We start from the raw sequence: 21,444 nt of genomic DNA on the forward strand, positions 1-21,444 counted from the left end.
GAAAACACAATTTAGAGTCAGAAAACATCTGAATGAATATTAAAAGTTCATATTCTTTGAATCACTGAATGACTAAAATGTGATCCCTCCACTTGGATCCACACAGTTTAAAAACTTTACATCTCTGAGCTTTCAAAGACACGGTGTTGGAAAGAGAAGAATGATGGCTACGTTTTGAGGGTAAAATGATGGCTGTAGAGCAAACACTGTGGACACAGAAGTCGTTCAAAGAGAAGTGTTTAAGATGAATCTTGGCAGAGTGAGAGAGAGCTCGTTAAGCAGGCAGGTGTGAGCCTGGCTGCTGTAATGACTGCACCCAATGGCTCCATACACAGGCACACAGACATGCACCTCACTTTTGCTGCTTAAAATGAACAGATAAGTCAGCCCCAAACAAATCCTTCCCAAATAAAAAGTACACGTCGTATCGACAAAATTCTTTCACCGTGAGCGGCAGCAATGTCTAGTCTACATAATTCTCAGTTTTCATGCCTGTGGAGTTTATTATATGGACGTGGTGACAGTGTAAAGACAGCCTGTACTTCTGGTTTTCAAACGAACTTTCTGAGCCATTTTAACATTAGAGTCTATGTAAGAGTTGGAGGGAGGAGGCTGTGCATCGGTGACATTTATGAAAGAACCATAACACCTATTACAATAATAAACACATTGGATGAAAGAGGACAGCGATGGCTATGTTTTGAGGGTAAAATCATACCTGTAGAGCAAACGCTGCGGACACAGCAGCAGTTTTAAAAAAGATTTTAAGATTAATTTTTTTGCTCCTCTCACTCTAGCAGTTGAGCTGTCTCACTCTAGCGCCAACATTCCGTCCCATACACACCCATTATAAACTCTGAAACGGGTGAAAAAACATCATGAAACTTAAACTGGAACTGAAGAAAAAGTATAATAGATATTGAAAAGATAAATACAAGTTGAATAGTTGAATGTCTTGTCTTCGTTTTAAAGTTTGAATGGTGGCTCTATGTCAACGTGTGTGGAAGTAGTAAGAGTTTAAAAATGAGTAAGTTGAATGAGGATTTGAAGGGTCTCCCCATTGAAATACATGGGAAATTTTTGTTGAAAAAAGTTGAATAAAATTAAAAATATAAATGTTAAAAATAAGAAAAATAGAAGCAGTCATGTCCAAAAGAAGAGGAATCTAACGGTGTTTGAATGGTTTTTCTAAGTTGAACGGTTTTGAAGGAGTAGGACTTCAAAAAACGTACGGAATATATAATAATAACTAGAAAGTGCATTTTCTGAAGAAACTGCAGTGTGAATGCTTGAATCTGAACGTATGCACTGAAATGAATTAATTGCTGAATTTTAAGTTAAAAAGTTTGAATGAGATGAAAAATACAGAAATTTTAACCTGAAAACCAAAGTGCTGAACTTATGATAGCTGACGTTCACACAGAAGAAGTTGGAAAATAGCTGAAAATGTTTTAAATGTAAATTAGAAAAACCTAAGTAATGAGAAAAGAAATTTTAGAGTTAGAAAACATCTGAATGAATATTAAAAGTTCATATTCTTTGAATCACTGAATGACTAAAATGTGATCCCTCCATTTGGATCCACACAGTTTTAAAGTTTTACATGTCTGAGCTTTGAAAGACACAGTGTTGGAAAGAGAACAACGATGGCGACGTTTTGAGGGTAAAATGATGGCTGTAGAGCAAACACTGTGGACACAGCAGCATGGTGGCTTTAATGAAAATTTGAAGATTCTCCCATTGAAATACATGGGAAATTTTTGTTGAATAAAGTTGAATAAAATTAAAAATATAAATGTTAAAAATGAGAAAAATAGAAGCAGTCATGTCCAAAAGAAGAGGAATCTAACGGTGTTTGAATGGTTTTTCTAAGTTGAACAGTTTTGAAGGAGTTAGATGCCAAAAAACGTACGGAAGATGATATAATAACTAGAAAGTGCATTTTCTGAAGAAACTGCAGTGTGAATGCTTGAATCTGAATGTATGCACTGAAATGAATTAATTGCTGAATTTTAAATTAAAAAGTTTGAATGAAATAAAAAACAAAACAAAAAACAGAATTTAACCTGAAAACAAAAGTGCAGAACTTACGATAGCTGATGTTTACACAGAAAAAGTTGGAAAATAGCTGAAAATGTTTTAAATGTAAATTAGAAAAACCTAAGTAATGAGAAAAAAAATTTAGAGTCAGAAAACATCTGAATTAAAAGTTCATACTCTTTGAATCACTGAATGACTAAAATGTGATCCCTCCAATTGGATCCACACAGTTTAAAATTTTTAAATGTTTGAGCTTTGAAAGACACAGTGTTGGAAAGAGAACAACGATGGCGACGTTTTGAGGGTAAAATGATGGCTGTAGAGCAAACACTGTGGACACAGCAGCAGTTTAAAGAGAAGTGTTTAAGATGAATCTTGGCAGAGTGGCAGGCAGAGCTCGTTAGGCAGGCAGGTGTGACAAGCACACAGACATGCGCCTCACTTTTGCTGCTTAAAATGAACAGAAAAGTCAGGCTGAAACAAATTGTTCCTAAATGAAAAGTACAAGTCGTATTGACAAAATTCTTTCACCGTAAGCGGCAGCAATGCCTAGTCTACTGAATTCTCAATTTTCATGCCTGTGGAGTTTATTACATTGACGTGGTGACAGTGTAAAGACACCATGCTCTTCTGATTTTCAAACGAACCTCCTGAGCCATTTTAACATTAGAGTCTATGGAAGAGTTGGAGGGAGGAGGCTGTGCATTGGTGACATTTATGAAAGAACCATAACACCTAGTACAATAGTAAACACATTGGAAGAAAGAGGACAGCGATGGCTACGTTTTGAGGGTAAAATCATACCTGTAGAGCAAACGCTGCGGACACAGCAGCAGTTTTAAAAAAAGATTTTAAGATTAATTTTTTCGCTCCTCTCACTCTAGCAGTTGAGCTGTCTCACTCTAGCGCCAACATTCCGTCCCATACACACCCATTATAAACTCTGAAACGGGTGAAAAAACATCATGAAACTTAAACTGGAACTGAAGAAAAAGTATAATAGATATTGAAAAGATAAATACAAGTTGAATAGTTGAATGTCTTGGCTTCGTTTTAAAGTTTGAATGGTGGCTCTATGTCAATGTATGTGGAAGTAGTAAGAGTTTAAAAATGAGTAAGTTGAATGAGGATTTGAAGGGTCTCCCCATTGAAATACATGGGAAATTTTTGTTGAAAAAAGTTGAATAAAATTAAAAATATAAATGTTAAAAATGAGAAAAATAGAAGCAGTCATGTCCAAAAGAAGAGGAATCTAATGGTGTTTGAATGGTTTTTCTAAGTTGAACGGTTTTGAAGGAGATAGAGTACAAAAAACGTACGGAACATATAATAAAATAGAACTAGAAAGTGCATTTTCTGAAGAAACTGCAGTGTGAATGCTTGAATCTGAATGTATGCACTGAAATGAATTAATTGCTGAATTTTAAATTAAAAAGTTTGAATGAAATAAAAAACAAAGCAAAAAACAGAATTTAACCTGAAAACAAAAGTGCAGAACTTATAATAGCTGACGTTTACACAGAAAAAGTTGGAAAATAGCTGAAAATGTTTTAAATGTAAATTAGAAAAACCTAAGTAATGAGAAAAAAAATTTAGAGTCAGAAAACATCTGAATGAATATTAAAAGTTCATACTCTTTGAATCACTGAATGACTAAAATATGATCCCTCCAATTGGATCCACACAGTTTAAAATTTTTAAATGTTTGAGCTTTGAAAGACACAGTGTTGGAAAGAGAACAACGATGGCGACGTTTTGAGGGTAAAATGATGGCTGTAGAGCAAACACTGTGGACACAGCAGCAGTTGAAAGAGAAGTGTTTAAGATGAATCTTGGCAGAGTGGCAGGCAGAGCTCGTTAGGCAGGCAGGTGTGACAAGCACACAGACATGCGCCTCACTTTTGCTGCTTAAAATGAACAGAAAAGTCAGCCCCAAACAAATTCTTCCCAAATGAAAAGTACACGTTGTATCGACAAAATTCTTTCACCGTAAGCACCAGCAATGTCTAGTCTACATAATTCTCAGTTTTCATGGGTGTGGAGTTTATTATATGGACGTGGTGACAGTGTAAAGACAGCCTGTACTTCTGATTTTCAAACGAACTTTCTTAGCCATTTTAACATTAGAGTCTATGGAAGAGTTGGAGGGAGGAGGCTGTGCATCGGTGACATTTATGAAAGAACCATAACACCTATTACTATAATAAACACATTGGATGAAAGAGGACAGCGATGGCTACATTTTGAGGGTAAAATCATACCTGTAGAGCAAACGCTGTGGACACAGCAGCAGTTGAAAGAGAAGTGTTTAAGATGAATCTTGGCAGAGTGGCAGGCAGAGCTCGTTAGGCAGGCAGGTGTGACACGCACACAGACATGGCCCTCACTTTTGATGCTTAAAATGAACAGAAAAGTCAGCCCGAAACAAATCGTTCCCAAATGAAAAGTACAGGTCGTATTGACAAAATTCTGTCACCGTGAGCGGCAGCAATGTCTGGTCTACTGAATTCTCAGTTTTCATGCCTGTGGAGTTTATTATATGGACGTGGTGACAGTGGAAAGACACCATGCTCTTCTGATTTTCAAACGAACCTCCAGAGCCATTTTAACATTAGAGTCTATGGAAGAGTTGGAGGGAGGAGGCTGTGCATCGGTGACATTTATGAAAGAACCATAACACCTATTACTATAATAAACACATTGGATGAAAGAGGACAGCGGTGGCTACGTTTTGAGGGTAAAACCAGACCTGTAGAGCAAACGCTGCGGACACAGCAGCAGTTTTAAAAAAATTTTAAGATTAATTATTTTGCTTCTCTCACTCTAGCAGTTGAGCTGTCTCACTCTAGCGCCAACATTCCGTCCCATACACACCCATTATAAACTCTGAAACGGGTGAAAAAACATCATGAAACTTAAACTGGAACTGAAGAAAAAGTATAATAGATATGGAAAAGATAAATACAAGTTGAATAGTTGAATGTCTTGTCTTCGTTTTAAAGTTTGAATGGTTGCTCTATGTCAATGTATGTGGAAGTAGTAAGAGTTTAAAAATGAGTAAGTTGAATGAGGATTTGAAGGGTCTCCCCATTGAAATACATGGGAAATTTTTGTTGAAAAAAGTTGAATAAAATTAAAAATATAAATGTTAAAAATGAGAAAAATAGAAGCAGTCATGTCCAAAAGAAGAGGAATCTAACGGTGTTTGAATGGTTTTTCTAAGTTGAACGGTTTTGAAGGAGTTAGATGCCAAAAAACGTACGGAATATGGAATAATAGATAACTAGAAAGTGCATTTTCTGAAGAAACTGCAGTGTGAATGCTTGAATCTGAATGTATGCACTGAAATGAATTAATTGCTGAATTTTAAGTTAAAAATGTTGAATGAGATGAAAAATACAGAAATTTTCGCCTGAAAGCAAAAGTGCTGAACTGCTAAAAGCTGACATCCACACAGAAGTAGTTGGAAAATAGCTGAAAATGTTTTAAATGTAAATTAGAAAAACCTAAGTAATGAGAAAAAAAATTTAGAGTCAGAAAACATCTGAATGAATATTAAAAGTTCATATTCTTTGAATCACTGAATGACTTAAATGTGATCCCTCCACTTGGATCCACACAGTTTAAAAAGTTTACATCTCTGAGCTTTCAAAGACACGGTGTTGGAAAGAGAAGAATGATGGCTACGTTTTGAGGGTAAAATGATGGCTGTAGAGCAAACACTGTGGACACAGAAGTTGCTCAAAGAGAAGTGTTTAAGATGAATCTTGGCAGAGTGAGACAGAGCTCGTTAAGCAGGCAGGTGTGAGCCTGGCTGCTGTAATGACTGCACCCAATGGCTCCATACACAGGCACACAGACATGCACCTCACTTTTGCTGCTTAAAATGAACAGAAAAGTCAGCCCCAAACAAATCCTTCCCAAATAAAAAGTACACGTCGTATCGACAAAATTCTTTCACCGTAAGCACCAGCAATGTCTAGTCTACATAATTCTCAGTTTTCATGCCTGTGGAGTTTATTATATGGACGTGGTGACAGTGGAAAGACACCATGCTCTTCTGATTTTCAAACGAACCTCCAGAGCCATTTTAACATTAGAGTCTATGGAAGAGTTGGAGGGAGGAGGCTGTGCATCGGTGACATTTATGAAAGAACCATAACACCTATTACTATAATAAACACATTGCATGAAAGAGGACAGCGGTGGCTACGTTTTGAGGGTAAAATCATACCTGTAGAGCAAACGCTGTGGACACAGCAGCAGTTGAAAGAGAAGTGTTTAAGATGAATCTTGGCAGAGTGGCAGGCAGAGCTCGTTAGGCAGGCAGGTGTGACACGCACACAGACATGGCCCTCACTTTTGCTGCTTAAAATGAACAGAAAAGTCAGCCCCAAACAAATCATTCCCAAATGAAAAGTACAGGTCGTATTGACAAAATTCTTTCACCGTGAGCGGCAGCAATGTCTGGTCTACTGAATTCTCAGTTTTCATGCCTGTGGAGTTTATTATATGGACGTGGTGACAGTGTAAAGACAGCCTGTACTTCTGATTTTCAAAAGAACTTTCTGAGCCATTTTAACATTAGAGTCTATGGAAGAGTTGGAGGGAGGAGGCTGTGCATTGGTGACATTTATGAAAGAACCATAACACCTAGTACAATAGTAAACACATTGGATGAAAGAGGACAGCGATGGCTACGTTTTGAGGGTAAAATCATACCTGTAGAGCAAACGCTGTGGACACAGCAGGCAGTTTTAAAGAGAAGATTTTCAAGATTAATTTTTTCGCTCCTCTCACTCTAGCAGTTGAGCTGTCTCACTCTAGCGCCCAACATTCCGTCCCATACACACCCATTATAAACTCTGAAACGGGTGAAAAAACATCATGAAAATTAAACTGGAACTGAAGAAAAAGTATAATAGATATTGAAAAGATAAATACAAGTTGAATAGTTGAATGTCTTGTCTTCGTTTTAAAGTTTGAATGGTTGCTCTATGTCAATGTATGTGGAAGTAGTAGAGTTTGAAAAATGAGTAAGTTGAATGAGGATTTGAAGGGTCTCCCCATTGAAATACATGGGAAATTTTTGTTGAAAAAAGTTGAATAAAATTAAAAATATAAATGTTAAAAATGAAAAAAAATAGAAGCAGTGATGTCCAAAAGAAGAGGAATCTAATGGTGTTTGAATGGTTTTTCTAAGTTGAACGGTTTTGAAGGAGTGGGATTTCAAAAAACGTACGGAATACAGAATAAAATATAATAATAATAACTAGAAAGTGCATTTTCTGAAGAAACTGCAGTGTGAATGCTTGAATCTGAATGTATGCACTGAAATAAATTGATTGCTGAATTTTAAGTTAAAAATGTTGAATGAGATGAAAAATACAGAAATTTTCGCCTGAAAACAAAAGTGCTGAACTGCTAAAAGCTGACATCCACACAGAAGTAGTTGGAAAATAGCTGAAAATGTTTTAAATGTAAATTAGAAAAACCTAAGTAATGAGAAAAAAAATTTAGAGTCAGAAAACATCTGAATGAATATTAAAAGTTCATATTCTTTGAATCACTGAATGACTTAAATGTGATCCCTCCACTTGGATCCACACAGTTTAAAAAGTTTACATCTCTGAGCTTTCAAAGACACGGTGTTGGAAAGAGAAGAATGATGGCTACGTTTTGAGGGTAAAATGATGGCTGTAGAGCAAACACTGTGGACACAGAAGTCGTTCAAAGAGAAGTGTTTAAGATGAATCTTGGCAGAGTGAGACAGAGCTCGTTAGGCAGGCAGGTGTGAGCCTAGTTGCTGTAGTGACTTCACCCAATGGCTCCATACACAGGCATACAGACATGCACCTCACTTTTGATGCTTAAAATGAACAGAAAAGTCAGCCCCAAACAAATTCTTCCCAAATGAAAAGTACACGTTGTATCGACAAAATTCTTTCACCGTAAGCACCAGCAATGTCTAGTCTACATAATTCTCAGTTTTCATGGCTGTGGAGTTTATTATATGGACGTGGTGACAGTGTAAAGACAGCCTGTACTTCTGATTTTCAAACGAACTTTCTTAGCCATTTTAACATTAGAGTCTATGGAAGAGTTGGAGGGAGGAGGCTTTGCATCGCTGACATTTATGAAAGAACCATAACACCTATTACTATAATAAACACATTGGATGAAAGAGGACAGCGATGGCTACATTTTGAGGGTAAAATCATACCTGTAGAGCAAACGCTGTGGACACAGCAGCAGTTGAAAGAGAAGTGTTTAAGATGAATCTTGGCAGTGTGGCAGGCAGAGCTCGTTAGGCAGGCAGGTGTGACACGCACACAGACATGCCCCTCACTTCTGCTGCTTAAAATGAACAGAAAAGTCAGGCCGAAACAAATCGTTCCCGAATGAAAAGTACAGGTTGTATTGACAAAATTCTTTCACCGTGAGCACCAGCAATGTCTAGTCTACCAAATTCTCAGTTTTCATGCCTGTGGAGTTTATTATATGGACGTGGTGACAGTGGAAAGACACCATGCTCTTCTGATTTTCAAACGAACCTTCTGAGCCATTTTAACATTAGAGTCTATGGAAGAGTTGGAGGGAGGAGGTTGTGCATTGGTGACATTTATGAAAGAACCATAATATCTAGTACAATAATAAACACATTGGATGAAAGAGGACAGCCATGGCTACGTTTTGAGGGTAAAATCATACCTGTAGAGCAAACGCTGCGGACACAGCAGCAGTTTTTAAAAAAGATTTTAAGATTAATTTTTTCGCTCCTCTCACTCTAGCAGTTGAGCTGTCTCACTCTAGCCCCAACATTCCGTCCCATACACACCCATTATAAACTCTGAAACGGGTGAAAAAACATCATAAAACTTAAACTGGAACTGAAGAAAAAGTATAATAGATATTGAAAAGATAAATACAAGTTGAATAGTTGAATGTCTTGTCTTCGTTTTGAAGTTTGAATGGTGGCTCTATGTTAATGTATGTGGAAGTAGTAAGAGTTTAAAAATGAGTAATTTGAATGTGGATTTGAAGAGTCTCCCCATTGAAATACATGGGAAATTTTTGTTGAAAAAAGTTGAATAATTTTAAAATATAAATGTTAAAAATAAGAAAAATACAAGCACACTTGTCCAAAAGAAGAGGAATCTAATGGTGTTTGAATGGTTTTTCTAAGTTGAACAGTTTTGAAGGAGATAGATGCCAAAAAACGTACGGAACATGAAATAATAACTAGAAAGTGCATTTTCTGAAGAAACTGCAGTGTGAATGCTTGAATCTGAATGTATGCACTGAAATAAATTGATTGCTGAATTTTAAGTTAAAAATGTTGAATGAGATGAAAAATACAGAAATTTTCGCCTGAAAACAAAAGTGCTGAACTGCTAAAAGCTGACATCCACACAGAAGTAGTTGGAAAATAGCTGAAAATGTTTTAAATGTAAATTAGAAAAACCTAAGTAATGAGAAAAAAAATTTAGAGTCAGAAAACATCTGAATGAATATTAAAAGTTCATATTCTTTGAATCACTGAATGACTTAAATGTGATCCCTCCACTTGGATCCACACAGTTTAAAAAGTTTACATCTCTGAGCTTTCAAAGACACGGTGTTGGAAAGAGAAGAATGATGGCTACGTTTTGAGGGTAAAATGATGGCTGTAGAGCAAACACTGTGGACACAGAAGTCGTTCAAAGAGAAGTGTTTAAGATGAATCTTGGCAGAGTGAGACAGAGCTCGTTAGGCAGGCAGGTGTGAGCCTAGTTGCTGTAGTGACTTCACCCAATGGCTCCATACACAGGCATACAGACATGCACCTCACTTTTGATGCTTAAAATGAACAGAAAAGTCAGCCCCAAACAAATTCTTCCCAAATGAAAAGTACACGTTGTATCGACAAAATTCTTTCACCGTAAGCACCAGCAATGTCTAGTCTACATAATTCTCAGTTTTCATGGCTGTGGAGTTTATTATATGGACGTGGTGACAGTGTAAAGACAGCCTGTACTTCTGATTTTCAAACGAACTTTCTTAGCCATTTTAACATTAGAGTCTATGGAAGAGTTGGAGGGAGGAGGCTTTGCATCGCTGACATTTATGAAAGAACCATAACACCTATTACTATAATAAACACATTGGATGAAAGAGGACAGCGATGGCTACATTTTGAGGGTAAAATCATACCTGTAGAGCAAACGCTGTGGACACAGCAGCAGTTGAAAGAGAAGTGTTTAAGATGAATCTTGGCAGTGTGGCAGGCAGAGCTCGTTAGGCAGGCAGGTGTGACACGCACACAGACATGCCCCTCACTTCTGCTGCTTAAAATGAACAGAAAAGTCAGGCCGAAACAAATCGTTCCCGAATGAAAAGTACAGGTTGTATTGACAAAATTCTTTCACCGTGAGCACCAGCAATGTCTAGTCTACCAAATTCTCAGTTTTCATGCCTGTGGAGTTTATTATATGGACGTGGTGACAGTGGAAAGACACCATGCTCTTCTGATTTTCAAACGAACCTTCTGAGCCATTTTAACATTAGAGTCTATGGAAGAGTTGGAGGGAGGAGGTTGTGCATTGGTGACATTTATGAAAGAACCATAATATCTAGTACAATAATAAACACATTGGATGAAAGAGGACAGCCATGGCTACGTTTTGAGGGTAAAATCATACCTGTAGAGCAAACGCTGCGGACACAGCAGCAGTTTTTAAAAAAGATTTTAAGATTAATTTTTTCGCTCCTCTCACTCTAGCAGTTGAGCTGTCTCACTCTAGCCCCAACATTCCGTCCCATACACACCCATTATAAACTCTGAAACGGGTGAAAAAACATCATAAAACTTAAACTGGAACTGAAGAAAAAGTATAATAGATATTGAAAAGATAAATACAAGTTGAATAGTTGAATGTCTTGTCTTCGTTTTGAAGTTTGAATGGTGGCTCTATGTTAATGTATGTGGAAGTAGTAAGAGTTTAAAAATGAGTAATTTGAATGTGGATTTGAAGAGTCTCCCCATTGAAATACATGGGAAATTTTTGTTGAAAAAAGTTGAATAATTTTAAAAATATAAATGTTAAAAATAAGAAAAATACAAGCACACTTGTCCAAAAGAAGAGGAATCTAATGGTGTTTGAATGGTTTTTCTAAGTTGAACAGTTTTGAAGGAGATAGATGCCAAAAAACGTACGGAACATGAAATAATAATAAATATGTAGAAGAACAATACTGTGAATGCTTTTACAAGCATTCACACTAATAAATATGTAGAAGAACAATACTGTGAATGCTTTTACAAGCATTCACACTAACTAGAAAGTGCATTTTCTGAAGAAACTGCAGTGTGAATGCTTGAATCTGAATGTATGCACTGAAATAAATTGATTGCTGAATTTTAAGTTAAAAATGTTGAATGAGATGAAAAATACAGAAATTTTCGCCTGAAAACAAAAGTGCTGAACTGCTAAAAGCTGACATCCACACAGAAGTAGTTGGAAAATAGCTGAAAATGTTTTAAATGTAAATTAGAAAAACCTAAGTAATGAGAAAAAAAATTTAGAGTCAGAAAACATCTGAATGAATATTAAAAGTTCATATTCTTTGAATCACTGAATGACTTAAATGTGATCCCTCCACTTGGATCCACACAGTTTAAAAAGTTTACATCTCTGAGCTTTCAAAGACACGGTGTTGGAAAGAGAAGAATGATGGCTACGTTTTGAGGGTAAAATGATGGCTGTAGAGCAAACACTGTGGACACAGAAGTCGTTCAAAGAGAAGTGTTTAAGATGAATCTTGGCAGAGTGAGACAGAGCTCGTTAGGCAGGCAGGTGTGAGCCTAGTTGCTGTAGTGACTTCACCCAATGGCTCCATACACAGGCATACAGACATGCACCTCACTTTTGATGCTTAAAATGAACAGAAAAGTCAGCCCCAAACAAATTCTTCCCAAATGAAAAGTACACGTTGTATCGACAAAATTCTTTCACCGTAAGCACCAGCAATGTCTAGTCTACATAATTCTCAGTTTTCATGGCTGTGGAGTTTATTATATGGACGTGGTGACAGTGTAAAGACAGCCTGTACTTCTGATTTTCAAACGAACTTTCTTAGCCATTTTAACATTAGAGTCTATGGAAGAGTTGGAGGGAGGAGGCTTTGCATCGCTGACATTTATGAAAGAACCATAACACCTATTACTATAATAAACACATTGGATGAAAGAGGACAGCGATGGCTACATTTTGAGGGTAAAATCATACCTGTAGAGCAAACGCTGTGGACACAGCAGCAGTTGAAAGAGAAGTGTTTAAGATGAATCTTGGCAGTGTGGCAGGCAGAGCTCGTTAGGCAGGCAGGTGTGACACGCACACAGACATGCCCCTCACTTCTGCTGCTTAAAATGAACAGAAAAGTCAGGCCGAAACAAATCGTTCCCGAATGAAAAGTACAGGTTGTATTGACAAAATTCTTTCACCGTGAGCACCAGCAATGTCTAGTCTACCAAATTCTCAGTTTTCATGCCTGTGGAGTTTATTATATGGACGTGGTGACAGTGGAAAGACACCATGCTCTTCTGATTTTCAAACGAACCTTCTGAGCCATTTTAACATTAGAGTCTATGGAAGAGTTGGAGGGAGGAGGTTGTGCATTGGTGACATTTATGAAAGAACCATAATATCTAGTACAATAATAAACACATTGGATGAAAGAGGACAGCCATGGCTACGTTTTGAGGGTAAAATCATACCTGTAGAGCAAACGCTGCGGACACAGCAGCAGTTTTTAAAAAAGATTTTAAGATTAATTTTTTCGCTCCTCTCACTCTAGCAGTTGAGCTGTCTCACTCTAGCCCCAACATTCCGTCCCATACACACCCATTATAAACTCTGAAACGGGTGAAAAAACATCATAAAACTTAAACTGGAACTGAAGAAAAAGTATAATAGATATTGAAAAGATAAATACAAGTTGAATAGTTGAATGTCTTGTCTTCGTTTTGAAGTTTGAATGGTGGCTCTATGTTAATGTATGTGGAAGTAGTAAGAGTTTAAAAATGAGTAATTTGAATGTGGATTTGAAGAGTCTCCCCATTGAAATACATGGGAAATTTTTGTTGAAAAAAGTTGAATAATTTTAAAAATATAAATGTTAAAAATAAGAAAAATACAAGCACACTTGTCCAAAAGAAGAGGAATCTAATGGTGTTTGAATGGTTTTTCTAAGTTGAACAGTTTTGAAGGAGATAGATGCCAAAAAACGTACGGAACATGAAATAATAATAAATATGTAGAAGAACAATACTGTGAATGCTTTTACAAGCATTCACACTAATAAAGAAACAGAAGAACAATACTGTGAATGCTTTTACAAGCATTCACACTAATAATAATAAAGATTAGAAGAACAATACTGTGAATGCTTTTACAAGCATTCACACTAATAAAGATGTAGAAGAACAATACTGTGAATGCTTTTACAAGCATTCACACTAATAATAACTAGAAAGTGCATTTTCTGAAGAAACTGCAGTGTGAATGCTTGAATCTGAATATATGCACTGAAATGAATTAATTGCTGAATTTTAAATTAAAAAGTTTGAATGAAATAAAAACAAAAGAAAAAACAGAATTTAACCTGAAAACAAAAGTGCAGAACTTATAATAGCTGACGTTTACACAGAAAAAGTTGGAAAATAGCTGAAAATGTTTTAAATGTAAATTAGAAAAACCTAAGTAATGAGAAAAAAAATTTAGAGTCAGAAAACATCTGAATGAATATTAAAAGTTCATACTCTTTGAATCACTGAATGACTAAAATGTGATCCCTCCAATTGGATCCACACAGTTTAAAATTTTTAAATGTTTGAGCTTTGAAAGACACAGTGTTGGAAAGAGAACAACGATGGCGACGTTTTGAGGGTAAAATGATAGCTGTAGAGCAAACACTGTGGACACAGCAGCAGTTGAAAGAGAAGTGTTTAAGATGAATCTTGGAAGAGTGGCAGGCAGAGCTCGTTAGGCAGGCAGGTGTGACACGCACACAGATATGCGCCTCACTTTTGCTGCTTAAAATGAACAGAAAAGTCAGCCCGAAACAAATCGTTCCCAAATGAAAAGTACAGGTCGTATTGACAAAATTCTTTCACCGTGAGTGGTAGCAATGTCTGGTCTACTGAATTCTCAGTTTTCATGCCTGTGGAGTTTATTATATGGACGTGGTGACAGTGGAAAGACACCATGCTCTTCTGATTTTCAAACGAACCTCCTGAGCCATTTTAACATTAGAGTCTATGGAAGAGTTGGAGGGAGGAGGCTGTAAGGTAAAGTGTAGGTAAAAGTAGGTAAAAGTGTGAATGCTTTTACAAGCATTCACACTAATAAAGATTAGAAGAACAATACTGTGAATGCTTTTACAAGCATTCACACTAATAAAAGTTATAAATGGATTTCCATGTCATCGAGTGAACAACTCCACCAGAATTCTGGCTCCACAGACTGGCTGTGTGTCCAAATTCATCAGGAGATCAAATGATTATTTCATGCACTATAGTGTGTTTGCATTTCTTTATTTCAATCTCCAAAAAATAATACAGTTACCATGAGAGGTATAAAACTATATTTTTAAAAGGCTATTAGCTGAAAACTTCATGGTGTTGTGCAGTTTGTCCTTCAAATGTTTGAGGAAACGGGACAAGTGGAGGATAAAAGAAGAAGTGTCAGGCCTAAAAACTGTCTGCAGCCTATAAAAAGTATCTGAACACATATGACACAGGATGTGAGAGATGGATCCAGTCCTTGTAGTAAAACATTTGGTAGTTATGGCAGAACTTAATATCTTACTTTATGGTAAAGCACGGTGGAGGCTCTGTCACAATACAGACTACTTAAGGCCCAGAACCTGGTTGCTGTTGCTCAGATTGGGAGGTTGGTGGTTCGATCCCTGGCTCCCCCAGTTTGCATGCCAAAGATACTAACTCTGAGTTGCTCTCCGATGCATCCATCAGAGTATGAATGCGTATGAATGACAGTTAGAAAGCACTGAAAGTATAGATAACAGTGCTTGTGCAATGGGTGAATGCGGCGTGTTGTATACAGCGCTTTGAGTACTCCAGGAGAGTAGAAAAGCGCTATATAAGAATGAGTCTATTTACCAACCACATTTCAATAAATCTCTCTGTAAATCCAGTGATCATAAAAATGTATCCACAACCCCGCTAATGCAAAATTTGCATCATTAAATGATTCGCAAATTTAATGCTGTTTTCTTTTTTTAACACCATCTCAGGTCATGGCATAGAGATTCTTTAACCAGTTTGGTTCAGGAGGTATGGAGGTGGGGCAGGTGGTGGTGGGGTGTCCCTGTCCTGGAATAGCTCCGGGACTGGAATGTTCTGGGGAATGTGTAGCGCGGAGGTTTGATTGGCTCGGGAGGAGAAGTGTGTCCGTCTGCGTATGTGTTGTCAGAAGGTTATGGAATCTGCGCAGAGAGTCGGTGAGGAGAGATCCGTCGTTACCGTTTGGTAACAGCCTCGCTCTGGTCACCAGGCTGACAGCTGACTACGTTGGTGGCTTAGCCCTGCCTGTCTGCACCTTGTTGTTGTGGCTTCAGTCACCTTTCCCCACGGCCTGTGTGGGTATGCGTGTGTGTCACACCACTGATCGCTTACCAGGCTTTGTGAAATCCGATCTGCCTCGTCTATCTCAGACCAGCAGAGCACAATTGGGCCATTAGGCCCCTCTGCTCGGCAGGTTAACCTTTGAACTCCAGTCCCCCGTTTGACCAGAATGGACTGAGAGGCCGTGTGGGGTCAGCATTTTGCTAGGTCATCACAGGCTATCAGCAGCTATCTGTGCATCTGCCAATAAGCACCGACTTCTCAAGGTCTACAAACATTACTGACTTGCATAGAGGCCGGTGCAAACAGGCTTTCAGGTGGTTGCAAACACACACCAATGCACACATACCTAATCTAGAAATATACTGCAGTGAAGCAGAGCTGCACAGAGAGGCTGACAGGAGTGTTTAAGAGAAGGCATCAGGCTCTCACGCTGGAAGCGATGGCCCTGCAGGATTCCTGTGTGAACCCTGGGTTCCTGCTCTCGCTCCCTGCCCGGCAAACCCAAATCTCTGCCACAACATCCCAGACAGGAGGACTACTCCCACTGCTGTGTTTGCTCAGCTGCGCTGGCTTTGTATCAGTGTATCGAACCCTCTTGTTTCTGCTCCCTGGGTGTTTTCTCCCTCTTCTTCTGTTTTGATTTTTTTCTTCCAACTGTTTGTGGCCTTTTTTTTTGTTCTCTGTTTGTCTTTCACAGCATGCATCTGACGTTTTTCACAAGATTGACGGCAGGTCACGAGGTGGAGGTGAGGCAGCTACCTGCGGAAGTCTCATGTCTCCTGCCACATAGTGTCACGTTGGTGTCAACATGCACAGCAGTCACGTAAACCACCTCTCTGCTTTGGACTGCGATCGCTCTGACTCGCTGCAAAAGAGGCCAGATCTGTTCATCTGGTTAGCGGGCACAAACATAAACAACTTAACAGCCTTTTTCTTCTTCCTTTTACAGTCTGGCTCATAAATACAAGTTAAGCTGATTTTGATTCGTCAGCATGGATACAGCATCACTTAAAACCACACAAATTAAAGTCCATATCGTGTGCGTCTAACCTGCAAAGATGCGTAATCGCTTGCGTCGTGGCGGCGGGCCCAGCCCAGACACCCCCGCGCACTCGTCCTCGTCGTCGCAGTCGCCACTCTCAAATTCCTCCTCCCCCTCTTCGCTCCACCCGTTCGCTGCTGCTCCACGAGACCGGGCTCTCCAGCGCTTCTCAGACACCGTCACAATCTGCAGCAACTGTGGGACAAACACGAAGCGGTTAAAGGTAATCATGTGAAAAAAATGCACCCTCAGCCTCTCCGTGAGTCACTCTGCGGCTGCGGAGTGGGCCTGCGCACATTAAAAGTTTAACAAAGCTGTGAAAATAAATAAGGGGTGTCTCTTGATCTGAGTGTGTAGCATGTGATTATAACACGGTGAGGGGAATTCCAGGGAAAAAGGAAAAAGTCGGCGAGATCTAAGAAAGGTTGGTATTTACCAAATGTGTATGACAATCACCAGGCAGGAAAAACAGTTTTGTTATCGGTGCCAGTTTTGTTATTTTTGTCCAAACGTGATTCATTCAAAGGGCTGCGGCTTTCGCTCCATGTAATTTGCCGGTCGAAAAAGAAACTGTGGGGTAAGCAGACTGGTGCGATTGTGTTGTTACTGGCAAACATCATTGTCTTGAGTGGTTGTCTCAGGGCAACAAGGATAACACCACATAACACACTCCACCCGAGTGGACATCAAGGTCCCCCCCTCCCCCGGCAACTAAAAATACACAGCTGCATGTGAGATTAGGAGAAATGATGTTTGCAATATTTTTGGAGCATTTTAGCTTGAAAAGAAGATGGTAAAAGACAAACATGCACCACAAGCTCGAGTAAGTGTGCGACAGAAATGTGATTTTCAGCATAGCCTTTATCCAGTTTGGCCTCTGGGCTGGAAAAGCAGTGGCTGTGTGACTTAGACAATTTACAGAAGCTCATAATGAGTTCTGCAACACATTCCTTAACTTCTTTTCCTTTGTTTGGGAGAAATGTGGGAAACTCATCAACTCATAAATCATATAAAAAAAATACCCTGGAGCTGTTAAGCTATTTCATTAACGATGTTTAAATTCCAGTCGACCTAGTATAATAAAAATACATCAAGTTTTACACGTTTAATAACTTAAACTGAATGAAACATCCTTGAAAAACCTAATTCAGTTCCCATCTTCCATTCGTGCGTGAAAAAAAAATGTGTGTGAGAGCTTGGAGACAACATACATGGTTGCACTCTGACCATCGTTCAGGCTTCATGACATCACACGTGATTGAGAGCCTCGCCAAAGGAACAGATGTGCTAAATTCCAGCCGCCTGCCCTCTCTGGCAGCGTCCTCTCATCCCGCCGCTCAAGCTCCTCCTTGTTTGTTTTTTATTGATTTCCTTCCTATCTGTGTACATCAGCATGCATATTTTGCTGTTGTTTGTAGTCGTCTTTGGGAGAAAATTGGGTTCATATGGGCCTCGTCTCAGGTCAGCTGCGACGTCTGTCTGGGCCCAGACTCGTGTGTGTGAGTTTGTGTGTGCGCGATAGAGAGCAGAGGTATAAAAAGCCCAAGCTAATCACAGAATTACGTCAGTCGGAAGATAAACAACCCTTTTCCCTTCGCCTCCATATACAAGCCAGTCAATCTGGCTTTTACAAGTGACATAAACTCTAAATTTTGGAGAGGGAACACACATTACCCTGTTCCCAGCACAGCCAACCAACAAACCTCCATTCATTTAGCAACATTGAGGCCATACACGGATGATGACCACAACATTTTTAAAAGCCTGGTCACTTGGACCGAGGGACGGACAAACAGTAACTCACAGACAGCGGACACAGGAATATTTTAGCTTCTTTTTGAGGCTGTGCAGCGAAGCACCACCTGCTGACAAAGCTGAGCTCTCATGAAAACACCCCGTTATCTTCCACAAGTACACTCTCCACATCGTGAATGGAACTTTAATGTACTGAACTGTGTTAAAGAGACATATGTGTTTGCCTGCATTCGCCAGAGCCCTCCACAGATTCACCAAGCTGGGCCCGAAATTCCTTCTAAAGACTTGTATCCTGGCAACTTGTCCAGACTCAGGCACGGGAGGGGCAAACCTTGTTAAAAGGCAAACAGACACTTGTAAAGCGGGGAGAGAACGAGGTGGCTCGGGGTATTTTAGAGCAAAACCTAAAAAAAGGAATGAGGAGAGGAGGGAAAACCACTGATGTCAACAGCCGTGTTTGGAGTTTACTGCCATAAGCAGATCTTCACCTTCCAGTATACATACAAACTCGCATAAACAGACACTCTGACGTCTGCTTTACTACATCCTGACGGTAGATGACACAGGGATAAGTGTTTACAGTCATGCAGGATCTGCAGCTTGGTGGGGCTTTGAGCTCAGCGCTAATGTGTCGGCAGGCTAATATCCTCACAATAACAGTGCTGACACACCGGTGTTTGTCAGGTTTCATGTTTACCATCTTAGTTTGGCATGTCAGCTAATGTCACAATCAATTCGTTTAAAAGAATAAATGTTTTGGGTGAATGACCGAATTGAATCACTTAAAAGCTCTTAGTCAGCTGCGAGCAAACATGCGGGGATATATTCAGTCACTGAATGAGTAATTCAGTTCATTATCCTAACACGGAGGTAGCTGGGAGTTAAAGCTATACAATCAATGGCCTGCTTCTTCAAACAGAAAACCACACAAAAGCAAACACGCACCTTCAAGTTTAATGTTGTGAAAAAGTCAGATGATCCCACCGATCTCTTAGATGAAATGGTCAACTTTACAGTAGAATTTAAAATGTTTACAGCCTGCTACAAAGAATAAATATTTTTGTCTTATACCCAGTTTTCTCCTTCGTAAAGATACATTTAGTCATTTTTTGAAGTTTATTCAATGGAAAAATATGTGGGACTCATAAATATACATTGATTAGTGTGTAATTATTATCTTCCAACAAACTGATGCAGTCTCATAGACTGCAGGGCGCCGCCATGTTGCCCTGCCATCTTGACCATGGCTGAGATGGATATCACCGTTTATGTTTGTGGCTGGAGAACGACCAACTTATAGATGCTTGCACTCAGTGGAGGGAAGTTTTAATTCATGCCTGGACCTTCAGACTCAGACATGGTGTGTTATAATCTGAAATGGGTCCCCTTCACCAATCAAGCAAAAATGCGAACGAAAGAAACAACCAGCAACTTAATAAAATGTCATCCTCGTCTTCAAGCATTATGCCCCGAACTGAAGTTAGAGCTCTAACACACCAGTATCCAACAATCCACAACAAAGAAATTCAGGAAAAAAAGTAGCATCCTCACCAAATCACCTCAGTATCGCTGTCATCAGACAGATGTGAGCTTCTCAGACTCATCAACCTACATCGGACTCCTTTCACCAGGTGCCAACGAGGCCAGTGGCTGCTATTGGACAAGTAATAAATATAATGAAAAACATGTAAACATGCTAGCTGGATATATGCAAAGCAACACATGTAAAAATTTTAAAACACAAAATCAATAGCAGTTTAAACCTGGTGTGACCCATCTAGTGCGCGCCTACACCACCAGCAACCGCCGCTGCTTGTGGATCAATGAAAAGCTGACCTGAGTCTGTAAGTCCCTTCCTGCTAGTACATAGTGTATTTGTAGCGCCACACATCAACAGAGCACCCTTTGGACTCAGGCGGAGCTACAGGGGGATTGGAGGAGATCTGACCCCTGGCAGTGGTGCGTGAACATGCCCTCATGGCCGCGAACCAGATCCCCAGCTATGGGTAGTTAGCACCACTGCCTTGTGGTTGTGTCGGGAGTGACAAAGACCAAAATCCAGAATGGAGTCTCATAGTTGATTGGATGGCTTTCTTGTCACTGTCAGGAAGCTCCTACATCCTCCCGCCATTCCAAATATATCCTGGCACTGGATCCAGAAGTCCCCCTCACTTTAACCCAAATCACACACACAAGTCACAACTTCCAGCAAAAAGTCATCGTCCTCATGGCAACCGATGGATTACACTGTAAAATGTGCGGTGCAGCTGCAGCATGAAAACTGAGGGAACATCGTACATTTGTTCACTGAGCACACAATAAATGTACATTTTGAACCTTGAAACAATAAGGCATTTATGATTCACCTCAGCTTCAGAGCTCTGATCAGTTCAGAGAACACTGTTATTTTTCTGAGGAATTATTTTAATTAAAACAATTCTCTGGATTTTGAACAGAAAAAAGTGCTGTGCACATCACAACGATTGACATTCTAGGATTAATTGTTTTGTCTTAAACCACTGTTTTGGATAAATCAATATTTAGCCCTGGTAATGGAGCACAATTAAAATGTCAAAGAAATAACAATTCATTCTGATGAAGACATGAATGCTGTTATTGTCATTGTACATCTCAAAAAAACCACAAAAGTCTCTATGGATTAAATATTTAGAGACCACAAATATGCCAGCCGACCAAGTAAGTCTAGAAATATTTTGCCGAGCACGAGAAACCTGCCAGTGACACCAGAGGCAGTTTACAGGAATAGTTCTCACGGGTATTACTGCTAACCTTCATGACAGTTTGATAACTGTTAAGATAAAGTAGTAGACAAACCAACTAACCGACCAACATTGTCTCAGAGCTAATCTTTTTTTTTTAAGATGTTGATTAAAATCTAGTTTCATGCACACATTTGAGTGAAGAGCATATGAGCTGTACATGGAGAACGCATGGTTTTGGAGAATTAAAAAAAGAAACT

At 39.1% G+C, this 21,444-nt stretch overlaps 1 protein-coding gene and 1 long non-coding RNA gene across 2 annotated transcripts in view; one reads left to right on the top strand and one right to left on the bottom strand.

The window, feature by feature from the left end:
• The window catches only part of gpc3 (glypican 3), a 176,150-nt gene that overhangs the window by 33,829 nt on the left and 120,877 nt on the right, over positions 1-21,444 (bottom strand). The window contains exon 7 of the mRNA XM_085135794.1: positions 16,718-16,904. Within this exon, the coding sequence (XP_084991920.1) occupies positions 16,718-16,904 (187 nt within the window). The remainder of the gene's footprint in view (positions 1-16,717; positions 16,905-21,444) is intronic.
• On the top strand, positions 7,071-20,288 carry LOC146524240 (uncharacterized). The gene is made up of 2 exons (XR_014869849.1): positions 7,071-14,024; positions 14,076-20,288. It is a non-coding gene; the product is annotated as an uncharacterized LOC146524240 (long non-coding RNA).

This window comes from Neolamprologus multifasciatus, chromosome 2 (genome assembly GCF_963576455.1).
Source record: "Neolamprologus multifasciatus chromosome 2, fNeoMul1.2, whole genome shotgun sequence".
In the NCBI taxonomy this organism is placed as follows: domain Eukaryota; kingdom Metazoa; phylum Chordata; class Actinopteri; order Cichliformes; family Cichlidae; genus Neolamprologus; species Neolamprologus multifasciatus.